At 58.7% G+C, this 21,410-nt stretch overlaps 1 protein-coding gene across 1 annotated transcript in view; it reads right to left on the reverse strand.

The window, feature by feature from the left end:
- PLCH2 (phospholipase C eta 2) overlaps positions 1–6,582 on the reverse strand; it is a 76,198-nt gene extending 69,616 nt beyond the window's left edge. Inside the window, exons 1-2 of the mRNA XM_063715732.1 lie at positions 6,431–6,582; positions 4,673–4,964 (exon numbers count right to left, since the gene is read on the reverse strand). Coding sequence (XP_063571802.1) covers positions 4,673–4,787 — 115 coding nt within the window. The 5' untranslated portion in view covers positions 4,788–4,964; positions 6,431–6,582. The remainder of the gene's footprint in view (positions 1–4,672; positions 4,965–6,430) is intronic.
- Positions 6,583–21,410: the final 14,828 nt, after the last annotated feature.

Raw genomic sequence — 21,410 nt, forward strand, 5'->3', positions numbered from 1 at the left:
CTCCCTGCAAGAGGCAGCACCCAGGCCCCACCCCCCACGGCCCCTGCCCAGCCTCTGGCCTGCTCACTGTCCGCAGGTGACAGGGTTTCCTGGAAGAAAGGTCTTCACCCCCGGGACCATCTTCCACATGCTCTCCTTCATCCTGGTGAGCTCCACCCCTCCTCCCAGCAGAGCTCCTGGACTGCCCACTTCTCTGCAGCCCAGGCAGGACCACCCGGGTCAATGCACCTGCCTCCTACTGCTGACAAAGCCAGGTCCCTGAACCCCGGTGTTCTGCCCGGCCTGCTGTGTGCTGAGGCTCGCAGGCCACGGACTTCTCAGAACAAATCCTCCCTGAGAAGCCAGCTCTGGGCCACGGGGACACACTTCTAGGGGCCTGCCTTCCCGTGCAGGCTCAGCTCTCATGGGCAGCCTGGGCACAGCATGGGCGCCCAAGGACATACACAACCCACAGCTGATCCTGTCCGGGGGTGGTTTCCACAGGGAGCCTCGATTTCCAGGTGAAGCACATCATCAGTGCACGTGGCACCAGGGAGAGGAGCTTGCATGGCCCGAGTGGGGACACAACTGGCGAGGCTCTCCCCACCTTTCATGCGGCTGGCAGCCCGGGCAGCCTGGGGCTCCTCTGCTGGCTGTGGGGGGAAAGGGGTTGCTGGAAGCCAGGCCCTTGCCACACTTGGCCCTTCCAGGACTGGAGGGTCCCACGGCCCAGTGTCCAGGGTTCTGCATCTCAAAGGAGAGTCAGGGCCCCCGAGGCCAGTGACGGAGCTTGTGCCGCCCAGACCTGGCGGCAGCTGCTTTGTCTACAGAGGCAGCGTTTAATTTTGCTTTCCACAACCAGACTGCATTCTGGATACAGCTGCGGAGACAGATAAGGAACCTGTGCATGAGGGAAATACACCCCTGCCAGAGCCCCTGTGGGTGCCCGGGAGAGAAGGGGCCCCACGGCACAAGGAGCCGGGGCCACTTTCCCAGGTCGTAGATGGCTGTGAAGGTGAGTCCGTGTGTCCTGCCTCCTTCTAGAAAAGCCTCTGACCTGGCTTCAGGCAGGGACTGACCCGGGGAAGGCGCGGTGCCCCCTGCACAGATGCCCAGGCGAGGCCCCCGCCGGCCCCTGACACACCCAGCCACCTCCCTTTGTTGCTCAGTAAGAAGCTGAAGGTGGGAGCCTCAAAGAGCTCGGTGCACACACATCAAACGCCACCCAGGGAGACCCGCAGCCTCCAAGGAAACAACGGGAGACCCGCCACGAAGCCGGATGCGCAATGCCTGTGAAAGAACCTCATGCGACATTGATGGCAGCAGCGCATCGAGTTTCCTGGGTGCCCGGGGGAGACTGCACTGCTGCCCCCTCGGAGCATGAGGCAGACACTCAAAGCCGGGCTCCAGGGGAAAATTCAAAGGTTCGAAGGGACCAAACGGCCAACATCATCCAGGACCCCCAGCGTGGGCGCATCTGGGGAGGGAGTCGATGGCTCTGAGGAGGTTGGGGAGCAGGCAGGGGCTCTGCCTCACCCAGGCACACAAAGGCACGAAGGAGCAGGGAGAGGTGGATGGCAATGGCTGGTCTGATTTTCTCCCTTGTCTTTTTCTGTATTTTCCAAAGCATCTCCTCTGAGTGAGTCTTGCTTTCATGATCAGGGAAAAAAGAAACATACAAGAGCCGCCAACATAAGAGCCGGTGTAGAGTCAGAGGGAAAACGCAGATCTGAGTGAACTTTGAAGTCAGAAAGCCCCCGGGGAGGCTCCTGCTGTGCAGACACACCGTTCCCACCTGTGCCAGCCTCAAGGCGCCCAGACTGAGCCGCTCCAGCTCCAGCTCAGTGAGAATGGGGGGACACATACTCCAGCAGCCCTGAGCCCCAAGAGTCACAGCCTCCCACTGAAGTACTCCAGGGGACAGGAGCACACCGGCCCGGATGGGCCTCAGCAGCCCCCGGCCAAGTAGGGTCATGCTGCCAGCCTCATCCACATATCCACATGGAGATGCCAGGGAGGCCAGGCCACCAGCAGCCCCAGGTGCACACGCAGTCAGCCCCACAAAACCTGCCTGCCTCTGCTCCCAGCACCACCACCCACACCACAACACACTGGTCCTCCCCGGACACCTGAGCACATACACAGTGGGCACCGGGAGCCAATCTGGAAGGGGAACAGTGGAAGGAGGACCCCCCTTTACCCTTGCTGGCTCAGTATTAGGGGGCAGCCCGAAGAAGGCTCCCACCTCTGAGTTCAGTGGGGCCCTACCTCCAAGCTGTCCAGTCCTCCCAGAGGGAAACACGGCCCCAACCTCAGGGATGGGAGGGGGAAAGGGCTAGGTACTTGAAGCCCAGCCATGGGCACTGGTGGGTAACAGGCAGGCAGGGTGCCCAGGTTCTTCTGCCCAGCCCGTGTGTGCACTGGGAAGAGAAGGGAGCACTGCCACAGACCCCTCCCCACCTGACCAACGGGAAAGACCTCCAGGCACCTCCCAGGGGCAGCTCCTGTGACAGCCCCTTCAGACGGGGGAGCTGGGGACCCTCCCTGCTGTGGGAGGGCGGCAGTGTGCATCTAGGCAAGCTTGCACAGTGGGCTCTGACCCTCCACCTCTGGCATCTAGCCCCAGGCACTGAGAGGCTCAGGGATCAGGAGTGAGGGCTCCCAGAGCCTGGAGGGTGCACTGTCTGGGCAGCTCAGACCCTTGTCATGCCCAGCAGGGGCCCCCGGGCCCAGGGCACTGAGTGTGGGGGCCGGGTGCACACCCCAGCCTGCGCCATGGGCCCGGCCACGTGCCCAGCAGTCATTTGCATTCTCCCCCACCCGTTAGCCCCGGGAGCTGGATCAAGCTGCTCTAAATGAAAGCCCGTTACCACGGATACACGAGAACTGGGGTAAGGCAAATTGCACAGGGGACGAGGTGTGCCATCAGCCATGAGGGGCCAGCAGGGCAGGGAGCTGGCCCCAGTGCTGTCCCACGGCCCCCAACCTGGGCCCCCTGCTGTCCACCTGCCCCAGTCCCAGCCGGAGTGCTCAGTTATTCACCCTCAAGCTGCACTCCCAAGCGGACCCGACCCCCATCCCCATCACTGCCCACCGCTTCAGGGCTGAGGGTGTGAGCCAGGAGGATGAGACAGTCGCCAGCCAGGTGCCAGCCCCAGCACTGTGGGGTCCTCACCGCCTCATCTGCAGAGTGGGGCCTGGCCTCACTGTGGGCAGCCATGGCCGTGAGTCCCAGAGGAGGCAGCACAAAGCTGATGCCTGGTAAATGCAAGAGGCTCCATGCAAGCCCCCCAACCTGGGACCCTGAAACCCAACAGGCAGAGCCGAGCCTGTCCTGGAGCAGGCCAGAGGCTGACACCACCCGGGGCACCTTGCCAACCACCACCCTAATGTGCACAGGTAACTGAGCTGGCATCAGTGGGGGCAGGCAACGACTCAAGGGAAAGGGACACGATTCAGGCTCAACCAAGGAGCCTCCCAGAAAGGCCCCAGGATGAGGGTAGGCCCAGCACCCAGCACAAGACTGCCCTCCCTCAGCATCCACCACCCAGGCATGGGGCAGGGACAGTAACAAGGGGTAGGGACGGAGAGGCAGGGACTGTGATGAGGGGCAGGGCCAGCAGCAGACGGGTACGCAGCAGGAGTCCCCTATCCTGGGAACCGTTGCCCCTGGACCTGATACTGTTTCTGCATATAGGACCGCTGGCTCCTCCCGCCCCCAGGCCCTGCCAGAGTTGGAAGCTCTCCAGGACTCTGGAAGCTCTGGAGGAGGGGGCGCAGCTTGCTTCCCTCCCTCATCCCATCTCCCCTTTCCCTGGTGTCCATTCCAGACAGCGCTGAAAGCCAGGGCCCCAAGCCTGGCAGGGGCTGTGTGCAGCTCCACAGGCACAGCTCCACCCTCAGATGGTGAAGACCTGTCTGGGCACATCTGGAGAATGTGGGATTAACAAGCCGGAGCCACCCCTGCAAGGTACAGGCATGCACGGACCATGAGCACACACACACACGCACTTGGGCACACACCATGTAGGCACAGGTGCAGACTCTTACGAGTGCAGGCAGACACACGCACACACGCTCACCACTGCCATGGTTCTTGCCTGGGAGCAGCCGCCCAGAGAGCAGCAGGGGCCCCCAGGGGGAGCAGAAGCGGCAGATAGTGATGTGCACACACATACACACGTACACGCAGGGCAGCCAGCCACAGGCCTGCCACTCCAGGGCATCCCAGCAGAAGCTCAGGAGCTCAGGGTACCAGCTCCACACCCCAAAGTCTCCACACTAGACCCCAGAGCTATCCGCCACATCGAGAGACCTTCGCCCTTCTGACGGTGACAACATGACCAAGAAGGAAGCATCACGAGCTGCAGGGGTACCTCTCCCAGACCCCGCAGTGCAGCAGGTGGGCAGAGAGCCATCCCCCGAGAATGAACCCATCCCCTCTCTGCCCACACGAAGGGACACACACTGAGAGCTCTTGAATTGCATGCCAGGCTCCTCTGCACGTGGCAGCCCCACCTGTCCTGGGGTGCTAGCAGAGCCCCAGTTCTCCCCAGGTGACATCACGGGACATCACGGTCACTGAACTGAACCCTGAACCATATTGTCCCTGGGCTCCAGGAAACAGAGACGCACTCAGCAGGAAAAGAACAATGTTCTCTGGCTTGGTGTGGGTAGCCAGGGCCTCACTCACCCACGGGCAGAATGTTGGCGCTCAGGAAAAGCCACCTGCTCTCCAGATCCGGCCCTGGGTCCTCAGGCGGAAGAGCTGGGCCAGGAAGGGGGCCGGCTGTCGGGGGAACCATCATGGTAGGACTGAGGACCGTCGGTGCGGGCAGCAACTGAAAGCTGGGACTGGCTGGGATCACCAGCTGGGGCCGGCCATCCACAGGAGGCAGGAGGAGGCTGCTCCCAGGTCCCTCTGCTCCCAGGGCCCCTGATGTCCCTTGTCGGGGTGTAGCCTGGGCCAGCAGCTCATCACACACCTAGAGAGAGCAAGAAGGCCAGAGGGAGTTGGTGGGTGAGGTCTGTCTAGGCAGGTGCATAACTCGGGGGAGGGAGCACAGTGTGTGCCCAGTGACCCCTGCTGGCAAGCACTGCATTGCAGCCCAGCTTCACTGCACCTTACAGGTAAATAGGCCAGCGCGGTGAGGCTGGGGAGCTGTGTCTGAAGAGTCAGGTGGGAATGACCAAAGGGCAGGGGGGGAGAGCCACAGGACTCTGCCCTGAAACCCCAAGTCTCTGGGGCAGTCACAGAGGAAGCCAGAAGACCAGGGACCCGAGGCCACAGCTTCCTCCATGCTCCAGCTGTTTCTCTGTGCTGACACTTTCCCCACAGCTTGATGAAATTCAAAGGCAAAACAGGAGTCACTTTACAGAAACCAGCCAGTCTCCCAGGAACACATTTGCAAAGCAAGAGATGCCTGGGGTGTCTCTGAGGCCAGCCCCCCCAGGCCCTCCTGCTGTGCTGGGTACAGGAGGTACTTGCCAGCCCTCATGGCACACTGGGGCCCCACGGCCCCAAGGAGGAGCCCCAGGCATGGCGGGCAGCCCTTTCTCCTTTCTCCAGCCCTATGGTCTCACCAGTGTCACTCCTGAGGCCAGGGTCTCAAGCCCTTTCAGTCACCATGCAGTCCATGCAGTGAATCAAGTCCCCTCTGGTCTCCCTGGTTACGTCTGCTAAGGGCAGCTCTGCTTGGCTGAGCTCCAAACCCCTAACTCTCATTGCTCCCCCAGAAGGGGCCCCAGGCTCCAAACAGCTTCCTCATCCTGGCCCAGGCGTTCCGTCCCACCAGCCTCTGCTCAGCCTCCCTGCCCATAACACACCACCCGCCAGCTCCTCACTCTCAGGCCAGCTCCTTTCAGAGCCTTTCTGGCCACCTTTTCCTTGATGCCCACCCCTCAGAGAGGTGAGTGCCCTCCCTGGGGAGGGGATTAACAGGGGCCAGGTGGAGGCCTTGGCCATTAGGCCTGGATTCTTCCCAGCCTGCCCAGCACAGATGGACATCAGGAGTCCTGGGCCCTCAGACACCCAGAGCCATGCCCTGCCAGGTAGTAAGAACAGCCAGGGCTGGGAGGGCCAGGCTCCTGGCGGCCTGTCTCTCTCCCCAGGGCCCTAGAAGCAGCCCTGGCAGCTAGGACCCCCAGCCTTGACCTCGCCTCCCTCCTCACACCCAATCCTCAGGAAGGAGGGCCCCTTGGCCACCTGTCCCCCCACCCCACACACCCCAGGCCCTGGCCCTCCAGCCTCACCCACCCCCTCCAATCGGCACAGACCTAGACTTGGCTGGCCCGGCACCTCTGGCATCCCTGGCCCCAGAAGATGGCAGGGAGAGGGCATTGGGCCGCCACCCACCCCGGGGCCCCCAGGACTCTCAGCTCACTCTTGACCGGAGGCCTCCCTCCTCACCCAAGCCTGGTGGTGCCCAGCCCTCTCTCTGGAGCCTCTCACCGCACTGCCCTGGCTCCAGGCTCACCCCCAGTCATGGGGTCTCCCAGCCCAGGTTCCCCGAGGCAGCTGGAATGAGCACTCAGCCCCTCAGCCACAGGGCCCTGGAGGCTTGAGCTGATCCAGCCACCGTCCCAGCCGGAGACCGGCAGGTTCCTGAGCAGTTCCTGAGGCAGCAGGAGTGCAGGAGCTGTGCCCCGACACGTCTGCCGGCGCGAGGGCCGGGCGTGGGCTCCGCTGGGGCTGGCACAGTCCAACCTAATTAGGCAACAATGCCACGTCGGCGGCCGCAAGCCTAGGCGAGGCCACGGAGGACCATGAGGTCAGCCATTGGCGTGGGCCCCACAGCACGGCACCGGGCGAGCCAGAGTCCCCGTGCAGGACAGACGCAGTCCACGCTTGCCCACCCAGTCCTGCCCTGAGAGCCACGGTGGCCCCAGAGTGGTGCCCTTACTTCCAGCCACACTGGTCTCTGCGGTTCCTGGAGAGCTGGAGAGGGCCTACAGGTCAGAGGAGCACCGGCTGGTCTTGTCATGGGGCCATCCCCAGCGAGACCTGCTGCTCCCCGCCCTGGCCGTGGGGTGCTGGCCGATCCCCAGGAGCCCAGACCCTGGCCTAAGAAGGGGACATTGCCGGTGCCAGGCATTCAGCCTCTGCTCAGACCCTGGACGTGCTGCCATGGGCAACTCTCACTGACAACGTCACTCGGGGCCAGGCTGGACCGGGCCATGTGGGGGACAGGGTGGAGAGGTCCCCTGGACCCTGTCCCCATTGAATCAGGAAGCACAGCCCAGGCCCAGGCCCAGGCCCAGCTCCAGACCGAGTGCCCAGGGTGCAACAACCACACGCAGATCAGCAGATCTTCCTCTAGGCAGGGACCTCTGCCCTCGAAGCCCCTGGAGGATGAAGTGGCACCCACTCAGCAGGTCCTGCAGCACTAAGTTCCCAGCCTGCCCACCCGCTGCTCTCACCCACGGGGAGAGCCCAGGTGCCTGCTCAGGGCCAGCGAGTCCAAGCTGGCTCCCACCCCCCGAGGGCTCCCACCCCTGGAGGGTTCCCACCCCGGGAGGGCTCCCACCTCTGGAGGGTTCCCACCCCGGGAGGGCTCCCACCTCTGGAGGGTTCCCGCCCCCGGAGGGCTCCCACCTCTGGAGGGCTCGCCGGCTGCTTCTGTTTCAATACCTGCGGTGGCCTCTCCCGCTGTGTCCCTTGGATTGCGAGCTCCCAGCAGAGGTACCGGAGGCCCCCACAAGCCCCGGCCTGCTCCTCTGACATCCTCCCATCCTCCCTCCCACCTTCTGCGGCAGTGCCCAGGAAGTGGGGTGCCACACCCTTGGCTGGCATCCTCTGGCTCAGGAAGCCCCCTGAGGGCAGGTAGAAGCGGGAGCCTCAGCCTCTCCAGGAAAGATGTCACAGAGGGGCGCCCTCACCCTCCTGGCCTGAGGCCCCACTGGCCACCCAGCCCACGAGAGAGTCCACTCTCTGGAGGGAGAGATTGAGGCCCAGAGAGGGCAGGACCCTATCCCAGAGAAACCACCAGCAGGGGCGGCTGAGCTGGGGCGGGTTCGGCTGCCCCCAGCACCTGACTCCTTCCAGACCTGCTGCCCTAGGCCCCCACGAGAGACCCAGAGGGTGAGGGGACAGCCTGCCTGCCCCAGTTGCCCTCCTGGCCCCAGGGCACCCCACTGCAGCCCACTGCCCAGCTCCTCAATGCCCCCAGGAGCTCCACCCGGTGGGCCCCTCGCCACCAGCACCCGCTGTCACACAGAGGCCACCTCCTGCTACATCCCTGCTACCCTGACTTCCATCTCCAGGCTGAACGTGGGTCCCAGGCATGGAAACCCCCGGCCAAGACGTCCTGGGCATAGGAGGCAGACCAGCCCCCATGCCAGTGAGCCTACGGCTGGGCCTCTGCCAGGGGCCACTGGCTGCCCACAGTCCTCCCCAGTCTCCCAGCCCCAGGCCCCTCTGTGAGGCCCTGCTCCCACCCCTGGACTTAGCGGATGCAGGGAACACAGACCTAAGGCCCCGGAGAAGCCACAGGCCCCAGCAAGCTCAGCCGCTGCCCCCAAGCTGTTGGGGCTGCTGGAGCCCGCCTAGCTACACCCACCTGCCGGCCTGGCCGCACAGGGAGACAAAGAACCCAGCAGCCCCGACCCCACAACCGTGTCAGGAAGTGCCGGGCCAAGGCCAGGCCCCTCCATGCTCACAGCGGGCAGGAATGCCAGCCTGCACATCTGCGCTCAGGGGCAGGCTTCACGGAGGGAGTGGAGCCCGCCTGGCTCGCCGGCGCTCTGGAGACAGAGGGAGGGGTGTTTGACAAGGGAAGGGAAGACTGCGAGGGGCCAGCCCTAGGTCAGTGTGGGGGCACTGGGCCGAGCTCGTGTGTGTAGGCTGGGGACTCCGCCACTCTGCCCCGGAGGGAAAGGCCCCCAGGACCCCATGGGGACTCAGGAGGATGCTCACAGCAGCCCGGAACCAGGGACTTTGGGAGGCCGTGGGGTGGGGGACACCCCGGACCCCACTCAGTGTTAGAAGCAAGAAGAGAAAGCTTAGCACTGGGTGGAGAAAGTAAAGATCAGAACGGGGGGCTTGGCCAAACACAGGGCCATAGACACTGCTCCCCAGAGTGTGGCCCACATAACCCTGGGGTCCTCAGAACCTTCCAGGAGCCTGCAAGGTCTAAGCCGTTTTTATGTGAAGGAGGTGTCCCTTCCCCGTGCTGACATCTGCACAGATGATGAAAGGCTCTGATGGGTGACACCCTGGGCCTCGGCTCAGATATAGTGTCCTTCACCAGTGCGTGCTCAGAATTAAAGCAGAGAAGAGGCCATTTCCCTAAGAAGGTCTTTGTTGAAGCAGCACAAATGATGAACTGTACCGAAGCTCAGTTCCATGCATGGAACCAGGGAAAACAGAAAGCTGCTGCAGCAAAGGGCGTTTTCCTGGGAGGAGGCTCTCGAGCGACGGGGACTCCAGCTGAATTAGCCGGGGGACCCACTGCATAGTGGGGAGCAGGACTTTCCTGGAAGGACAACTGAGACACTGTGGTGTTGCTGGCTGTGTGCTGCGCAGGTGTTTCCTCAAAAATGCATGAACCCAGCGCAGTGGCTCACTCCTGTCATCCCAGAACTGGGAGACCGAGGCAGGTGGATTGCTCGACTGAGGAGTTTCAGACCAGCCTGGGCAACATGGTGAAACTCCATCTCTACCAAAAAAACACCAAAATTAGCCGGGCGTGGTGGTACGTGCCTGTAATCCTGGCTACTTGGGGGTCTGAGGCAGGAGAATCGCTTGAGCACAGAAGGCAGAGATTGCAGTCAGCCAAGATCACACCACTGCACTCCAGCCTTGGCAACAGAGGCAGACCCTATCTAAAGCCTTCCACCTAAAAACCAACAGAGCAGATCCAGTAACCCCACTCCTGCGTATATTTCCAAAGGAAATGAAATCAACGTGTTGAAGAGACACCTGCGTTTCCATGTTCATTGCCACACTGTTCGCAACAGCCGAGTTACAGAATCAACCTGAGTGTCCATCAGTGGATGAGTGGATACAGAAAATGTGTGGGGGGGTGATGTGTGTGTATATGTGTGTATGTATATGTCTATGTGTACGTATGCATATATGTGTGTGTCTATGTGTGTGTGTATATATGTGTGTATGTGTGTGTCTATGTGTGTGTTACATATGTCTGTGTATATATGTGTATGTGTGTATATATGTGTATGTCTGTGTATATATGTGTATGTGTGGGTATATATGTGTATGTCTGTGTATATATGTGTGTGTGAGTATATATGTGTATGTCTGTGTATATATGTGTGTGTGAGTATATATGTGTGTGTAAATATGTGTGTGTGTGCATGCGCCCAAGCAATGAAATACTATTCAGCCTTTTTTTTTTTTTTTTGAGACGGAGTCTCACACTCTATCGCCCAGGCTGGAGTGCAGTGGCGTGATCTCAGCTCACTGCAGCCTCCACCTCCTGGGTTCAAGTGATTCTCCTGCCTCAGCCTCCTGAGTAGCTGGGATTACAGGTGGCCACCACCACGCACGTCTAATTATGTGTTTTTTGTTTTTTGTTTTTTTGAGACGGAGTCTTGCTCTGTTGCCCAGGATGGAGTGCAGTGGAGCAATCTCGGCCCACTGCAACCTCCGCCTCCCGGGTCCACACCATTCTCCTGCCTCAGCCTCCTGAGTAGCTGGGACTACAGGCGCCCGCCACCATGCCCAGCTAATTTTTTGTATTTTTAGTAGAGACAGGGTTTCACTGTGTTAGCCAGGATGGTCTCGATCTCCTGACCTTGTGATCCGCCCGCCTCGGCCTCCCAAAGTGCTGGGATTACAGGCGTGAGCCACCGCGCCCGGCCTAATTTTGTGTATTTTTAGTAGAGATGGGGTTTTGCCATGTTGGCCAGGCTGGTCTCAAACTCCTGACCTCAAGTGATCTGCCTGCCTCAGCCTCCCAAAGTGCTGGGATTACAGCCGTGAGCCACCGCACCCAGCCTCAGCCTTTAAAAAGGAAGAAATTCTGTCATTTTCAACAACATGGATGGAACTGGAGAACATCACGCTAGTGATATAAGCCAAACCACAGAAGACAAATACCACATCTTCTCACTTATAGGTAGAATCTAAAACACCTGAGCTCACAGAAGCAGGGCAGAAAGCTGGTCCCTAGAGGCCAGGGTTTGCGGAATGAGGAGATGATGGCCAAAGGGTGCCAGGCCTCAGTCAGACAGGAAGGGTATGATTTGTGGTTTGGGGGGATTTTTTAGTTCTATTGTGCAGCATAATATAATTAAATAGAGTTTTGTGCATTTCAAAATTGCTAAGAGTACATGTCAAATGTTCTCACCACAAAAGATGGTAAATATCTGAGGTGATGGTTATGTTAATTAGCTTGATTTAAACTGAAATGATTGTATTTAAAAATCATAACATCACTATCTACCTCATAAATATATACAACTATAATCTGTCAAATATATACTTTTAAAAATGAAATTTAAAAATAAACAGGCCGGGCACAGAGGCTCATGCTGGGAGGCCAGGGTGGGACCACCACTTGAAGACAGGGTTTGAGGCTGAAATCATCCCTGTAAACTTTATAAAATTATTCAGAGGAGAAGGGAGGGGGAGAAGGGGAAATGAACTAAGCTGGCGGTGCAGGCAGCGTCACGACGAGGTGGGCTGGCTCTCTGACCTCTCCTCATAACTGTCGCTGCCTACTGCCCCAGAATCACACAGACCCTGTCCCAAAATCATAGTTCCTCTAACTACCATAGAGAGAACAACTTAAACATTGTAAAAGGTTGATTTCCATCTGAGATACTCTTTCAGGTCCTGCATAACAGTAAAATTACTGATGCCAGCTGGTGGGAAGGACCTCACAGGAGCTGACTCACCAGCAAATGCATTTTCCACCTCCTGATTTCATCCCCCTTATCCCAACCAATCAGTGACCCCAGCTTTGCCAGCCCCTCACCCTCCATAATCTCTTTAAGAACCCCAGCCCAGAACTCCAGGGGAGGTGGATTTGAGGGTCTCCTCCCACCTCTTTGCTTGGCACCTGCAATCATTAAGCTTTCTCTGCTGCAAACCCTGCTGTCTCCATGTATTGGTTGGTTACTGTGCAGAAGGCACACCAACCTGGTGGCCTTGTAACAAGAACAGCAGTGACAACATAGCAAGATCCCATCTCTTTAAAAAAAATAGCTGGGTGTCGGGGGATGTGCCTGTGGTCCCAGCTACTCAAGAAGCTGAGGCAGGAGGATCGCTTCAGCCCAGGAGTTCAAGGTTACAGTGAACTGTGATGATGCCACTGCATTCCAGCGTGGGGGACAGAGCAAGACCTTGTCTCTAAAACAAACAAACAACACACAAACAAAAAAACTAAATAAAACCCTCTCCAAAACAACACAAAACAGCAAATTGCAGGATCTGTTGCCAATAATAAAATTCAGGCTTAGGTAAAAATCAGCATTTTGGAAAACTTGTATTCATCACTGTGAGTCTATCAGCTTCCAAATATCTAAAGGCTTTTATCATGAGATCAGGGTGATAGTAATGTGATTTTGGGATAATATTTAATAAAATGTGTGAAGATTTGAAAAATCTGGGTAACTCAGTAAACCAATATTTTTCAAATTATTAATACCAAAACATGGTCTTCCAAAATTATGCATAGGTAAATTTCCACTCAAAGTGAAAAACAGGGCCAAGTACAGTGGCTCATGCCTGTAATCCCAACATTTTAGGAGGCTAAGGTGGGAGGACTGCTTGAGGCCAGGGGTTTGAGGCCACAGTGAGCTATGATGGTGCCACTGCACTCCAGCCTGGGCAACAGAGCAAGACCCTTTCTCAAAACATAACAAAAACAAAAAACAAAGTAAAAACAGACCAACAGATGATAATGTAACAATACCAAAAGTCCATCGGCACAGTTTCAGATTCTGTTATCACAACAACCTGTAAGAAACTCTACCATTCATCCAGTCCGGGTGTACCATCAGAGAAGAGTGTCCATGATTACCTGAAAAGGCGGCTCAGCCCTGTGAGGCCAGATCTCTTCATTGATTTCAACCAAAACACACTGCCACAGATGCAACGCAGATGCAGACAAACATTCAAGAGACTGCAAAACTGCAAAGCCACGTCCCTCTTCTCACTGGATTTTTTTGTTTTGAAAAGTATTTTTCATAAAATGTTAACATGTTATTTCTATTAACATGTCATTAGTTTATGGTTTTTTTTGTTTTGTTTTTTGTTTTTTTGGGGATGGAGTCTTGCACTGTCCTCCAGGCTGGAGTGCACTGGCGCGATCTCGGCTCACTGCAACCTCCACCTCCTGGGTTCAAGCGATTCTCCTGCCTCAGCTTCCTGAGTAGCTAAGATTACAGACACCTGCCACCATGCCCGGCTAATTTTTGTATTTTTAGTAGAGACATGGTTTCCATGTTGGCCAGGACGGTCTCAAACTCCTGGCCTCAGGTGATCCTCCTCCCTCAGCCTCCCGAAGTGCTGGGATTACAGGCGTGGGCCACTGCGCCTGGCCTTTTCTTTTCTTCTTTTTTTGAGATAAAGTCTTGCTCCATCACCTAGGCTGGAGTGTAGTGGCGTGATCTTGGCCCACTGCAGCCTCTGCTTCCCAGGTTCAAGCAATTCTCCTGCCTCAGCCTCCTGTGTAGCTGAGATTACATGCATGCGCCACCACGCCCAGCTAATTTTTGTATTTTTAGTAGAGACAGGGTTTCACCATGTTGGCCAGGCTGGTCTTGAACTCCTGGCCTCAGGTGATCCTCCTGCCTTGACCCCCAAAATGATGGGATTACAGGCGTGAACCACTGAGCCTGGCCTGTTGTTATCTTCAATAAGACTTCATGAATATTTTCATATTTTTTCATGAAGGTGGTGTAAACATGTGGTGTAAACATTCCCACTGCAGCCCACAGAGCACAGGAGTGGGGAAGAGATGTGCAGCATCATATGGCATTTCCACTAGACAGACACACCCAGACTGCACCCAGATGACGGCGTGGATCACAGTAAGCTAGAAATAATTAGGAAGCAATACATTTTGAGTATTTATTTCCTTTGCTTTTTATAGTATTTCTGTGTTTTACATAATTTAATTAGTTTAATTTGATTTGAATAATGGTTGTGTCCAACAAACAGCTGATGAGATTCCTGGAGATGCTACCACAGGCTCCGGTGAGCATGTGCAAGCCTGCTCCAGCACACACTACAGACAGCACCCCAAAACCAAAGCTCCTTGGGCTTCTCAACAGCTGCTAAGAGTGTTGGGGCCAGATGCAGTGGCTCACGTCTGTAATCCCAGCACTTTGGGAGGCCAAGGAGGGTGGATCATCTGATGTCAGGAGTTTGAGACCAGCCTGGCCCAACATGGTGAAATTCCGTCTCTACTAAAAATACAAAAATTAGCCAGGCGTGGTGGTGCATGCCTGTAATCTCAGCTACTCAGGAGGCTGAGGCAGAAGAATCAATTGAACCTGGGAAGCAGACGTTGCAGTGAGCTGAGATCGCACCACTGCACTCCAGCCTGGGTGAGACTCTGTCTCAAAAAAAAAAGCGTGAAGCGGTCCTGAGGCCAAAACGTTTGCACCCCACTAACAGTGATTAAAATACTCGCACCAGAACAACACAGCATTCTGGAAAATACAAAAAACAAGAGATACACACTCAACGCTCCTCAGAAGGAGTCCCAAGGGGGAAGAGATACTGATGGGGGTAAAGGCAATGAATTGATCGATCAATCACTCCACCCTCCAATCGAGAGAGGAGCGGCTCCCACAGCCCTCCAGGCCTGAGGCCTGAAGAAGAGATTTTTCAAAATGGGGGGTCTCTGGGTCAGAAGTCAGCTTGAAGCCTGCCCTTAAACTCTCCCTCTCTGACTCGGTCTCCTCATCTGTAAAGCGGGGTGCAAAGAGTGTGCCCCAGCCCTGGGGTCCGAAAAGCTGGGCTTGGCAGGCGGACCACCAGTCCCGTGGTCCAGCTCCGGGACTCCCCAGCCCTCGGGGCTCTTTCTGCAGCCCCCACCTACCGGAACATAACTGTTCAGCCCCACATCCCACTGTGGATCCGCAACCCCGCCCCTGCCTGGACCCCACCCTCTCCCCTTGCCAGCATCACTGGGCCCCATAGGCCCCCGCGCCCACCTCTTGAAGGAGGTGGAAGCTTTCAGACCTGCACCTGGGGAGCTTTGTCCTGAAATCACAGGGCAGGGGGCTGAAAGTGGAATCGAGCAGCGGGAGGAAGGACAAGAGGTGGGTGCTGCCTGGATGACCCCCAGACACTGGCTCCTTTGGGATCCAAGTCTTGGGGAGGAGGTGGGGTCAGCTGAGAGGGATGTGAGGTAGGGGCTGGGGCAGGGGCCTGTCTGAGTCCTTAACTCAGCACTGATGAGCTCTTGACCAATGACCAAAGATGGCGGGGAGTGGGGAGACAGGTTACAGTTGCTGCGCCCACCCCCACCCCATAGCTGCACCCAGGCTACTGGGGAGGCAGCACAGGGTGGGGTAGTGGGGGGAGGGCACAAAGGGGTTGGGTGGGGGATGGGGGGGACTTGGCCTGCTATGCTTTAGCTTTGAGTTGGCAAGAGCCGTCTGGGGGCAGCAGGTGCAGCAGTTCCGAGGCAGGAAGGGCCTGGCTGGCCCCAGCCCAGGGCTGGCTTGAGGGTCCCAGTCCAGATTCTACGGACAGCTTCAGATTAATCCCCCAAGGATGAATACGGTGGAGCCCACAGGAAGAAGGATGAGCGGCCCCCAAGTCTCCAGAGCCCCACGTCACCACCTCCACCAGAGCCAGCAGCGCCTCCTCGAAGCTGGCCCCCGGGTCTGTGGATGCCAGGGTCAGGCACGGGGATCCCCGCATTGAGCTCCGGGCAAGGAGAACCAGCGAGGTGGTGGGGTGGTAGGTCTGGAGAGCCCCGGGCCCCTGCCTGCTCCCCTTCCTCCCTCACCGGCCTCACATCCCCAGGGGAGACCCTGCACCCCACTGCCACGGGAGGCGCCTCTGTCAACAACAAGTGGAAAACCCCCCCTGACCAACGGCCAAGGCCAGGGCCTCAGAGTGTGGACCAGCTCCTCACAGGCACCCCTTCGATCCCCTCTGGACAATTATTGTCTCTTCACAATCAGTGGGAAACTCAAGGACCAGCAAATAGGACCTCCAGGGCCAACCAGGAATGGCATGGCTGAGCCGGGGGTGCAGAGGGAAGGGGCTGGCAGGGGATAGATGGATTTACGGACGGATAGACAGACGGCAGCACAGCCCAAGGCCTCCGCTATGGATTGAAGCTCGACCGTGCAGACCAGGCCGGCAGCCTGGGAGGGGACAGATGACTGCAGGCAGGCAGGTGGGAAGGGTCAGGGCAGGCTCTCCTGGGACGGGCCCCACGCAGGGAAGGGCAAGGAGCTGGGCAGACAGATGGGGGAGCCTCAGACACCACATCCTTGGCCAGGCATCACATGCCCCAGCCAGAGGATGAGCCGTGCCAACCGCAGAGAGAGGCGTCGGGCACAGACCCCGAGGGTGGGGAGGTGAGCAGGTCCTCTCTCGGGTAGCGGAGTGGTAGGAAGAATCAAGGGCTACTTGGCTGCAACCCCAATAAGCCAGGTTTTGCACCAGCATTTCCCCACCCAGTGTGGGCTGAGACCTGGGTATAACTGGGCACTGGGAGGTCGGCAGCCAGGGAGAGGCGGACAGCCAAGTCGAGGCCATGTGCAAAGGAGAGGCTGTCATAAGCGCACAGGTCAGGGGTCTGTGGAGCACACGGCTCACTCCCACTCGCACAGACACGACCTGCGGAGGCAGGCGGGCAGCCTCAGGAGTCCAGGACGGCACGCCTGGAACTTGGGGAGCCTTTGCCTGACTGAAGATCCTGAGCCCTGAGGAGCAGCCTCGTGGGGAGCCCTTATTGTCCATCGGGCATCAAATGCCAGGTTCAGACACAGAACCTGGGACTTTGTCCCAGGTGCTGGAGACCTCCTGAAGGAGGCGGGACAGAGGAGAACAGGAGTGGATGACCCACACCATCCAGCCGTCCGAGGGAGGCAGTGGGTGGGGCCCAGTGCCAGCCATGGCCCCAGGGCCCCTCCTTCTAGCACGTGGTGGAGCAGAACGACCAGAGCCCTGCCCCCTCCACTGAGACCCCCAGAGCTCGCTGCAGGAGCCCCCATGCCTGATCCTGGCACCCAGACCCGGGAGCCAGCTTTGATAACTAAAACATCCCCACTCCTGTCTCTCTCGATCTAACTGAAGGCGCCCAGAGGAATGCTGGACACTGTTACTGTCGGCAGCTGCTCATCGGTGTGAATCAGTTCAGTGCAGTGTCCGAAAAACAAAATTAGAGACCAACTAGCTATGGGGCTGAAGACAGAGCAACGTGGGCTCTGCCCGGAATTCTTGGGGGCACCTGCCGTGATGGGTATCTGCCTCGCACCGGTCACACGTCTTCACTGCACTGGCTCCACAGCTCCTGCAGGTTCCTGAGTGCCTGCATGTTCGCGTCTGGGGGCAGGACACAAGGATGCCCTGGGCTCAGCCTCTTCTCACCAGAGTCTAAATGCCTGCAAAGCCCTGAGCTGGTGGCCCGGGGCAGGTCCCGGAGGGCACCCCACACATGTGCCATCCTGAGTCCTCTGATAACCTGGGAGGCAGGGGCCTCTATTCCCCCACTTGATAGGTGAGGAAGCTGAGACCAGGGAAGACCAGGAGCTGCTCAAGGTCACACCTCAGCGCAGAGGCTGCAGCCCCTGCCCGTCCCCTCCTCCCAGGGCTGCCCGGCTCCTGGCCCTGACTCTGCCTTAGGGGAGACTGTGTGGGGAAGGTGGCGCGGCAGTGCCTCAGGAGGTGGCTCCCAGGTGCCCTCCAGCCAGCAAACAGCCCCTTACTGGCTGGCCACACTCAGCACAGCCCAGTCTATGCAGTGCTTGCAGGACAGTGCCGGACTCTTCACAGCCCATCCAGATGCCCACATCCAGAGTGGACGCCACTCCAGCTCGGGCCTCCCTCGTGGGTCCTCTCTGGCCTTGCCTAGTGCCCACAGGTCCTGGGCTCACTCTCCTGGGCACCCCACCCTGTGTCGTTCCAGACTCACCAGGCCCCCTCCCTCTGGCCTCACAGAGAAGGCTGGGAAGCTGGGCAGGGCCCACCCTTAGCGCCCCCCAACCCAACAACCCCAGCCTCCACTTGTCAGAAAAGGCCACGCCTCTCACATGGACAGAGCTCTCCCTCACTCTTACCAGTGCAAAGTCTCTTCCTCCAGGAAGTCCTCCCAGATCTCCTTTTTGGGGGGCCCTTGGTTTCCAGCTCCCAGTTATCAGCCAGTTCAGCCCAGATGATAGCTGCACACCAGGACCCCTCATTTCCTATCAGAGAGGTCATGGTGCCCAGCACCCCTCCCCAAGCCCAGCGACAGGTACAGACTGGGACACAGGTGTGGGCAAACTGACCTGGGATTCACCTTGTGCCTGCCTTGGACCAGGCATGGCCTCTCTGGCCATCAGTTTCTCAACTCTGCCACAGGCCCATGCTCCTCTCTCCACAGACCCCTCCCCATTTCTCATTTCCTGTCCTAGCTCCCTCAAGGTCCTAAGAGCATCCCAGAGCCCCAGAGCTCCAGAGCCCCAGGGCCCCCTCAGGCTGGCTCTGCTGTCGGACCCACAGTTCTGCCAGGAATTCATTCCTGCTGGTCCCCGGCCAGCACAGGGACACAGGCAGAGCCCCGGACCACCTGCCTGAGCCCCAAAATCACCCAACATCACTTCCCAGGCCAGCCCGTGCCCACACCAACCCTCTGCACTCTGCACCCCTGTCCTAACCTCACCTGCTAAACCCTGGTCCAGGCACTGTTTCCCACGGAGGCTCCAGGAGGCCTTCATCCACCAGCACTTCCTGCCTCTGGTTGCCGGGCCCCGCCCTCCCCATCTTGGCTCTGGGGCCTCTGCCTGACTGTGCCCACCCAGGGCTCACTTCCCCTCCCTGGGCCCAGTGCCGCCCGCTGCCCACCCTCCCCAGCTCACACTCTGCAGGTACCTCCAGGTCCTGGGTCTGCCACAGACGGGTGGAGTGCAGCTCCCAGGGCCTCCAGCCAGGCGGACGAACCCGTTCTCCTGGTTTGTGGCTGGCGCTGCAAGGGGCTTCCCAAGGGCCGCACCCTACGGTCCTGTCCCTGTACTCGGGGCCAGCTTGTGGGCGGCCCTTCCTCAATCCCCAAACCCATGTATAGCTAAAGAGAAGGGAGGGGACATGGCCACACCCCTGAAGCCAGAACTGCCACGCTGGGCAGGAGCCACTCCCCTCAAGCAGCACCAGTGCCCACTCCTGCTCTACGCTCCAGGCACCTGCCCACCCATGGACCCCGACCTGCTATGTCCAGCTCCTGGGCCCACCCTGCGCTCCTCGGGGTCCTGAGCGGCCGCTGGGTGCCAGGCAGCAACCCAGGCACAGCAGTCCCGTTCTGGTGGTGCTCACACCCCACCAGAGAGGGCACAGGGGGCAGCACCTGCTGGTGCATCAGATCACCTGCAGGGCTGCCCACCGCACTGGGTGTTAGTGGGGGGATGAGGATACAAACGGTGGTGCTGCACCCTGAGCTCCCTCTCCTCCCCGGCCTCTGAGCTCCCCAGAGCACTGGAACTGGGGTTAGCGGAGCAGCGCAGGCCCTCCAGAGGAAGGATGCCGGATGGGACAACACACCTGCTACTGCTGGGCGGAAGTGGGTGAGTGTGATGGGCGAGGCTGAGAGCCCTGCTCCGGCGCAGGCTTGGTCTGGGAGCTTGTTGGAAATGCTGAACTGGACCTCGGCCCAGGCCCATCCACCCAGACCTGCACTGTGACCAGACCCCAGACGATGTGTGCACTGGGCAGGAGCAAAGCAGGCTCTTAATAAATACCAGCTGATTATTACCCAGTCCCATCCACAGACCAGAAGACGGAAGCCCAGGGAAGTTCAGATGGAATGGGTGTGAGAGCCCCCTGTAAATGGCAGGGCCGCCGGAGGGCACAGCAGGCTGCTGTCAGAGGCCAGCCGGGAAGCACTGTTGTGCAGCGTCCCCAGCAGCCTGGTTTTGAAGCCAGGCGGTACATAGGCTGAGTGGCAAGAGATGGTGAGGCATATCGGGGCTTACTGATTCAAGAACAGGCTCCTCCAGAAGGATGTAAGGTGCTGCCAACAAGAATAATGCTCGGTTTAAAGGCTGTGGTGATCCCCTGCTGGGGCCTGGCACGTGGCTGTCAAGAGACCCAGGACTGGGGCTGGGCCCTGTTGGCCACTTCTGCCCAACGCCTGTGGTTGCTCTCCCTAAAATCCACAGCCTTGGCCAGGAACGGTGGCTCACACCTGTAATCCCAGCACTTTGGGAGGCTGAGGCAGGCGGATCACGAGGTCAGGAGGTCGAGACCATCCTGGCTAACACGGTGAAACCCCGTCTCTACTAAATATACAAAAAATTAGCCAGGCGTGGTGGCGGGCGCCTGTAGTCCCAGCTACTCAGGAGGCTGAGGTAACAGAATGGTGCGAACCCGAGGCAGAGCTTGCAGTGAGCCGAGATCCCACCACTGCACTCCAGCCTGGGCGACAGAGCGAGACTCTGTCTCAAAAAAAAAAAAAAGAAAAATCCACAGCCTCCGGCTTCCTGACCTCGATCCCCAAACAAGAGAGGGACAGGGTTTGTGAAAAGTCCCAAGGGCTCAAGAGGAGGCTGCCACAGGAAGGCAAGGGTGCCAAGCGGCAAACTCCCCCTCCCCTGGCAGGACCCCCCATGCCCCACCCCAGAACCCTGGAACCAGCCAGAGCTCCCAGGTTGCCTGGTCAGCCAGGAAGGACATGGAGACCTGACTCCCGCCCCACCTCCCTGAGACCCCCTCCAGGCGCTTCCTTCCCTCTGCTGTTTCGGGCAGATGGTCGCTCCACTTCGCCAGAGGTTCTGATCTAGATTCGATTCCCTTTGGGACAAAACTCACCGCCTAATCCCCTATAACTCTACTGGGGAGCCCGGTGGAGAGCAGACGGGCTGTCACTGCCACCTGCCGGCCATCCCAGGATAGGACCGCCATATTCAAGTCGTCCTCAGGAAAGACCCTCGGGGCACCAGAGGCCTTCGAAGCCCCAGTGAGTGAGGAAACTGAGGGTCGCGGGTGCCATTACACGGCCCAGCCAAGGCCTAGAGCCAAGGCTTGAACCGTGGGGGACCCCCAAGCCCCACCTGCCCAGGAACAGCAGACACTGGGACACTTTGTTTCGGGTCCTGCCCAGGCCCCTCCCACTGTGAGGCTGGGATTTGTCGCCCAGGGTGCAGATGAGAAGAGTGGGGAAAGCAGTCCTGAGCCAGGACCGCGGTGGGGGATGCCTCCTAGAGCAGGCCCCCTGTCAGGGGCCCATCCTAGAACCGAGCGTGAATCCAAAGAAGGAGCCAAAGCCTCCTCCTCAGAATCAGACGTGGAGCCATGAACCCAG

The sequence above is a fragment of the Pongo abelii genome, chromosome 1 (genome assembly GCF_028885655.2).
Source record: "Pongo abelii isolate AG06213 chromosome 1, NHGRI_mPonAbe1-v2.0_pri, whole genome shotgun sequence".
Taxonomy (NCBI): Eukaryota; Metazoa; Chordata; class Mammalia; order Primates; family Hominidae; genus Pongo; species Pongo abelii.